General features: G+C 44.4%; 1 protein-coding gene across 1 annotated transcript in view; it reads right to left on the bottom strand.

The window, feature by feature from the left end:
• The window catches only part of SUCLG2 (succinate-CoA ligase GDP-forming subunit beta), a 185,600-nt gene extending 179,879 nt beyond the window's left edge, over nt 1–5,721 (bottom strand). Inside the window, exon 1 of the mRNA XM_033926731.1 lies at nt 5,581–5,721. Within this exon, the coding sequence (XP_033782622.1) occupies nt 5,581–5,661 (81 nt within the window). The 5' untranslated portion in view covers nt 5,662–5,721. The remainder of the gene's footprint in view (nt 1–5,580) is intronic.
• Between the last annotated feature and the right edge of the window lie 1,726 nt (nt 5,722–7,447).

Genomic DNA, 7,447 nt, shown 5'->3' on the forward strand with positions numbered 1-7,447 from the left:
TCCTGCATTAATTTTTGTGGCAGGTCTCACACACTAAACAGAAAAATTTGTATGGATCCTGCCCCCCAAAAAGTCCTATTTTAGGGGCCTTCTAGGGAAAGTTCAACACTAGCATGCACTAAGCCCAATTCTTAACCCACCTCAGCAAAAGGGCCCCAAAATAACTAAGCACCATACTGGGTCAGACCAATGATCCATAGAGCCTAGCATTCTGCTTGTGACAGTGGCCAGACTGGAGCTCCGATGCTCAGTGCTTACCACGCCAGTAAGGTTTAATTTAGACTGGCTATAGCCAGTCTAGTGCACAACTTATTTCAGCTTCCAATGCGCAAATGGGTTCTCCGTACCTTTGACCATTCATTGTAGCAGCTACTGATAATCCTATGCAAATGCATTACAATGAGCTCATTAGTATTAAAATGAGCATTTCATGTAACACACAGAGAGGAATGCCTTCCTTTTAGTAGTCAACATTTTCCAGCAGGTCTGGAGCCTGTGGTAACATGAGATCAACTTCTCGGTGGAGCAATCTGCTTGCATTTTTAAAAATCTGCACTTGTGGAAAATATGGCCGTTATTTATGTGTGACCCACACAAAGTTGTCATGGAACTTCGAGCTCTACTTCTGTGGAGATGATGCGGTATACAAACTTAAGGTTTGGTTTAGTTTAGGAACAAAATAAAATTACCTCTTCCAAACTACAACCATAGTGAGAGGCTTCAGCTGTAACTGTGCAGGTTTATGAGTTTTGTTTGCCCTTTTTGTTGCCTAGTTCAGAGCTCCGGAGATCACAGCCGTACACTAAAAGCCATGCCTACTGCTCAGCTCTTATGAGCATGTGCTAGGCGCACTCCTCACCCTTTTACCGCCAATGCTCAACACTTACAGCGTGCATATAATTTGAGCATCGATTAGTAACTTTCAAATCACCGGAAAAGCTGGTGTTTTTCCAAGGTGATGCCGGAGTTCAATCTGTGCCTCTAGCCCTGGGTCTCTTGGAAATCCAAGATCAAATCCCACACCTCCCACCACTCCTTGTGGCTGTGGATACTTTCTCCCACTGCGCCAGGTACCCATTGAGTTTCAAGTTCATTTATAGTTTGGTATACCGACCATCGCGGGTATCTGGCCGGTTTACAATATTAAAAATTTATAAAACTTAAAAAAATAGAAATAAAATAGGGCAGGTTGGAGCCAAGACATGGGCAAAATTTAGACAAGTTGGATACAAGAGGGAGTGGGGGGGGGGAGGGAGATTTTAATTACATTAAAAAATAAAAGGAAGGGGAAAGGATAAAACAGGAGGAAAAGGGGGTGGGTCACTTCTTAAAAGCGGTTCTCTGTTGAGATGACAGATTCTTTAACGAGACTTACTGAATCACTAAATTCTGCAGCTAGCCACCTTCTGAAGTGTTCGGAAAGGCAGCCGAAAAATTACTGCTACTATTATAAGCACAGCTCATCTGGTAGCTTTCTGTACACGAACACCATCTGCACTTCTGTCCACGAGGTACAGAATTCAACATTCCAAACTGACTTTCATGAGTTTCTATTGAATATAATTCTTTTAACTTCCAGGTTTTACAGGAGTTGTCTTTCATGGTCAATGCAGATCTCGTAGTATCCAACAGTAAATGAGTCTCCCTCATTTCTATTCTTTCCTGACAGAAAACATGAAATGAAATCTCATGCAGATACCATTTTAAAATGTATTTTATTTGAAATATCTTGAGGGGGAAAATGATTTTAATATCTTGTCTCATGAAAATTTTAGCTTCCTAATTTTCCTACAATATTAAAATTATAAATTAATGCTAAATACAGAAGGGGAGGGTGTTCTGCATATTTCATGTGGCCATTAGAAAATGTAATTCAAGAACTAATTTAGCACCTGAGAAAGAAGGGAACATTGACAACAAGAATGCCCAGTAAGCTTCAATGTAGTTCATTCTTTGTAATGGGTTAAGGGTTTGAACAGTTTGATTACTACATCGGTCATAGAGGCTTCTGAAACCGTAGCTCCTGATACTCCCTATATTAAAGCACATTCTTTCTGCTACGTTCAAGAATTTATGCAATCACAGGGCTAGTGATTTTCCAACAGCTGATTAATGTGGGCATGAGACTTGGCACTCGGTATGAAAATTCTCCACTGTAAACCTGCGTGCCCAAAGATAGCAAGCAAATTTGTGTGTGCAATTCATAGAGTAAGGTCAGTTGCGCGCATAATTTACCGTAATAACTGGCTGTTACTCAGCATTAATTGGCACCAATTAGCAGTTGCACGGGCCGCTGTCCTTGAGGCCTCAATGCTCAAAGCTCCAATGACATGGTATTAAATACGGTGTTAGGAGCGATTTTTTTTGTTGTTGTTTAATGGGTGATGCTCAGTGTACAGGACATCCGGGGCGGTACTTGGAGACACCTCCCAGGAAAGGGACTTGGGAGTTCTGATCGACAAGTCGAGGAAGCCGTCCACGCAATGTGTGGCGGCAGCGAAAAGGGCGAACCGAATGCTAGGAATGATAAAGAAGAACTGATCGGAAAAGGTTATCATGCCGCTGTAATGGGCCATGGTGCGCCCGCACCTAGAGTACTGCGTCCAGCACTGGTCGCCGTACATGAAGAAAGACACGGTACTAATCGAAAGGGTCCAGAGAAGAGCAACTAAGAGGGTTAAGGGAATGGAGGAGTTGCCGTACAGCAAGAGATTAGAGAAACTGGGCCAACTGGGTCTCTTCTCCCTCGAGCACAGGAGATTGAGAGTGGACATGATCGAAACATTCAAGGTACTGAAGGGAATAGACTTAGTAGATAAAGACAGGTTGTTCACTCTCTCCAAGGTAGGGAGAATGAGAGGGCACTCTCTTAAGTTGAAAGGGGATAGATTCCGTACGAACGTAAGGAAGTTCTTCTTCACCCAGAGAGTGGTAGAAAACTGGAACGCTCTTCCGGGGTCTGTCATAGGGGAAAACACCCTCCAGAGATTCAAGACAAAGTTAGACAAGTTCCTGCTGAACAAGAACGTGTGCTGGTGGGGCTAGTCTCAGGGCGCTGGTCTTTGACCAGAGGGCCGCCACATGAGGAATGGTACAGGGATAGCGCCAAAACCCGCAGGGCCGGGGCTGGGAAATTGAGTTCCTGTGGAGACGGGGACAAATTTGTCCCCATGTCATTCTCTACTTAGCACCCAAATTTTGGTACTTTTTCTTGAACCTATAAGAGAACTAGTGTCCACCACAAAGAGTTGTGTTACTGAAGATTTATGTTAATCTGAAAAGTTTGTTCCTTACATCTGTATTTCTTTGGGACACGTTATTTTTGAACAACTGTCAGGTCTATACATCACATCCTTTTCAGATGGTAACCGCACCTGTGATTTGTGTTAAGTAGAAGAAAGCACTTTTGCTACGTCTTGTTTTAAATTACCATGGGAGAAAATACAAAAGTGATACACACCCCTGCTCAAGGCTTATTGATTTTCACTAACACCACATTGTTTAAAAACACTTTCTGGATTCATCTGGAAAAGTGAAGGATTAAAGTATGAATAGATAAAGCTAACTTCAAGAAAGCATGATATCACCAGTGATGCAGCAGAGTTTCAAGTTTATTTAAAAGGCCCCGGCAGGGAAACCGTGAAGCAGCCTGCTCCGAGTGCTGCCGCCGCTGCTGTTTGGAGCGGAGGAGGTATGTCAGTCTCGCGGTGGGAGGGTTGGCAGGGTTCTGCTGCACAGGAGGAAAGGATAGAAAGATGCTGCACAAGATGGGTGAGAGAGGAGGAAAGATGCTGCACGGGGGGAGGGGAGAAAGGAAAGAGGAAGAATTAGGGTGGAGGAGAGGAAGGGAGAGATGATCTTTGTACATAAAAAATAAGACATCCCCCAAAATAAGCCCTAGTGCATTTTTTTTTACCCCAAATTAACATAAGATATTGTCTTATTTTCGGGGAAACACGGTAGAATATTCTGTACACATCAATTTAATTTGAAGGCTTTCTATTATAGATGTATTTATTATAGTTGCAGCAATAATGTGATAAAATGATGCAATTCCACCACCATTTCCTCTATTAAAGTGGAAATATTTATAATAGAACTATTGTGCTGCATTCTTTACCAGTCATACAGAAAACATGCACAATAAACTATAGTTACGTGTTTTAAATTTACATCCATGTAATTTGACATAATGCACATCTGTAACTCTCTGACATCACAAAGTTAATACAGTACTCAAGATTCATATGGGCTCCCCATCCATTTCCGCAACCAATTCAAACTCCTCTTACTGACCTACAAATGCATTCACTCGGCAGCTACTCTTTATCTCTCTTCATTTATCTCCCCCCTCCTCCAATGAGCTTTCCTCAGCTAGTAGGTCCCTCTATTTGTGCCCTTCTCCTCCACTGCAAACTCCAGACTCCCTCCTTTCTGTCTTGCTGCGCTGTATGCCTGGAACAAACTGCCCAAATCCCTAAGATGGGCTCTGTCTCTGGCAGTGTTCAAGTCCAAGTTAAAAGCGCACCTCTTTCAACTCCTATCTCACCTTGGGTTCTGCATCTCCAACCCTATGTCATGTCTGTCCATCCAAGTTAGACTGTAAGCTCGACAGAGCAGAGACCGTCTATTAAATGCCAAGATGTACAGCGCTGCGTACGCCTTTCAGCGCTATAGAAGCGATAAGTAGGGAACACAAGTTTGAATGGAAAACCGTAACCCTGTTGTCTGTATATCTACGTTTCCAATACATGAATGACAAATAAAACAGGGGACTTTAAAACATCTCATAATTTCACAATTTTTCAAAACAGTTCACAATGTCTAACCAGATAAAAGTGCACTTTAAACTAACTGCATTCATTCATCATTGTCAGAACAATGGCACTGACTTGTTCTTTCATTCGCCGGGGAAGGGGGGCGGGAATCAGTGTGACACTAAAGTCACCGCCCCGGTACATTACAAAAGTGAAAGTGCATAAGGTAGAGGTCAAGCTGAGATCTCCTCCCTGAGCAGAAGGTGACTGACTTCCAGGAGACCAGCTTCTGTGTTTAAACCCCCCTAGTGGAAAGTCAGAGTCAAAGTGGATCAAGACTCAGAGAGGAGCAAAATGTTCCCCATCTGTGGACCCCCTACAACCAAAGTAGCCTGGTGGAGCTGAAGTATCAATGAGCAGTTTGGGGGGGGGGGGGGGGGCAGAGGAGGAAAACTGTTGAGCAGGGTCTCTCAACCTGTGTGCCATGAGAGATTCCAGAATTTGACTTTATTTTTTAAAAATTCCCATCCTAAGCACACACTAGAATAGATGACATGCAGGTCACATAATCAAGAGGCTGTCAATGTTTAAATAATCAAATTTAATTTTGTGCTGGTTTTTTTGCCATTTTAAGGTGCTGCAAAAACAAACAAAAAACCATAGTGTGCCAAGAGCTAAAAAAGAGTTTGCAAGAGTGAGTGCTGGAGCAACTGCATGCAGAGAAAGGGTGGGTGGGCGCGGAATACCGAGGCTTCCTTCCGCAAAGCGCGCAGGAACCGTACCCGAGAAAGGCAGAGGATCCCGCGGGCCACCCGCCTCTTACCTGAGCGCGAGCAAAGAGGGGAGACTTGGCCGCCAAGCCGCGCAGCGCTCCGCCAACCCGCACGCTCCTGGAGGCCGCCATCTTGGAACCGCACGCGCCGCCCACGCTCCACGCGGCCGAGCGTAAGGGGGCGGCGCGAGAAGGGAGGCTCCCGCCAGCACCGCCACGCCTTACAGGTTTCTGGCTGTTCGGCGCATGCGCGCTCTCTTTCTGCTTACCTGTTTAGGTTGGGTGTTTATGTTATTTGGGAAGAATGTTTGTTATTTGGGTAGCATATTTATGCCTTCAATTGCTTTACCTACTTGAGGTCTGGCTGGCAGTGAAGCAATAGAGTTTGACATTTTCTAAATGTAGTAGTTCTGAGGAGTGGCCTAGGGGTCACAGCAGCTGCCTCAGCACCCTGAGGTTGTGAGTTTGAATCCCACTGCAGCTCCTTTTTGTGGCTGGGCAAGTCACTTAACACGTCATTGTCCCAGGTACACAATAAAGTACCTGTCTAAAATATGTAAACTACTTTCATTGTGGATCTGGAGTATTAAGATTTATGGACCCTTTTCGGGAAAGGGATTGGGACTTTTATTCTGCCTTTTTGTAGTTATACAACCACACTCGAGAGGACTACCTACTTCACTGGGTGTAGGTGAGGGACCCCCTCAAGGAGTACCGGCTGCTGATATTTTTTTGCCTCCAGCTTCAATAGCGTCCCTGAGCAGTGCCAGCTTTCCATCAGGCATTGCTAAGGGCGGAAGTGATGTCATCCGGGGCTTCAGAAATTGCCTTAAAAAGATGCTGCAGCTGAAGCTTCTCTACAGGACTACTTACCTCACTGGGTGTTGGTGAGGGACCGTTGCCCCCTCAAGGAGTACCGGCTGCTGATATTTTTTGCCTCCAGCCTCAATAGCATCCCCGAGCAGTGCCGGCTATCCATCAGACATTGCTAAGGGCGGAAGTGGCATCATCCGGGGCTTAAGAAATTGCCTTAAAAATATGCTGCAGGGCATGGCCAAAGGGGCATGCCACAGAGAGCCGTGGTCCGATATACAGGACTGGTGAGACTTTTTTTTATAATTTACTATTTATTGATTTTTCTTTTTCCCCATTATGGAGAAAAGGGAAGTTAAACCTAAAAGTTCTACGCCAGTAGTGACTGGGCCAATGGACCGTCATATAATACCGCCTAGTGTGGAGTCTGTTCTTGGGGGGGAGCAAGATACAACTTCAGAGGCATCGCTTAGTCCCTTAGACAAAGCTCCTCCTCCCCCTCCAAAAGGATCCAGTGACAGTGGAGCCAATTTGGCCCCAGCTTTAACTCAGGGGGCTATAAGCTTTCAAGACGCCTTTAGAATGTCATATGTATCTATGCTAAATTTAAAACAAAAATGGAATTCAAAATCACTATAACACTATACTTTTAGTCATCTGACATGTCTCAGAGCTGCTGTATTAGGTCATTTCAGTCCTCGATTTCTTGCAATAACCGGCAAGGGGAAGAGACCTCAGACTATTTGTTCATGTTACACGCCAGCCGATTGGCTGTTCAGCCAGTACGTACAATATTGTAATCGTTGGTCTTCCTCCATCACCATTTATTATCTATAATTTTCAATGAGTGTGCAAATTCTGCAATATAAATATATGCGCCAGATATCCCAGCTGTAAAAATCACCAAAACTACTTACCTTAATGGTGCTGAACTGATCATTCAAGCAACTGATTCTGACGGGCCCGTTTCGCCACTTCTTCCTCAGAGAATCAGCAACAATGCAGCCGGACAACCGGTCTGCAGACTTGTTGCAATCAACACCTTAATACAGAAAAGGAGTCAAATGCTTCATATCAAAGCCGCTCCATTCACTCCTGCTGTTAT

Source organism: Geotrypetes seraphini, chromosome 17 (assembly GCF_902459505.1).
Source record: "Geotrypetes seraphini chromosome 17, aGeoSer1.1, whole genome shotgun sequence".
Classification (NCBI taxonomy): Eukaryota; Metazoa; Chordata; class Amphibia; order Gymnophiona; family Dermophiidae; genus Geotrypetes; species Geotrypetes seraphini.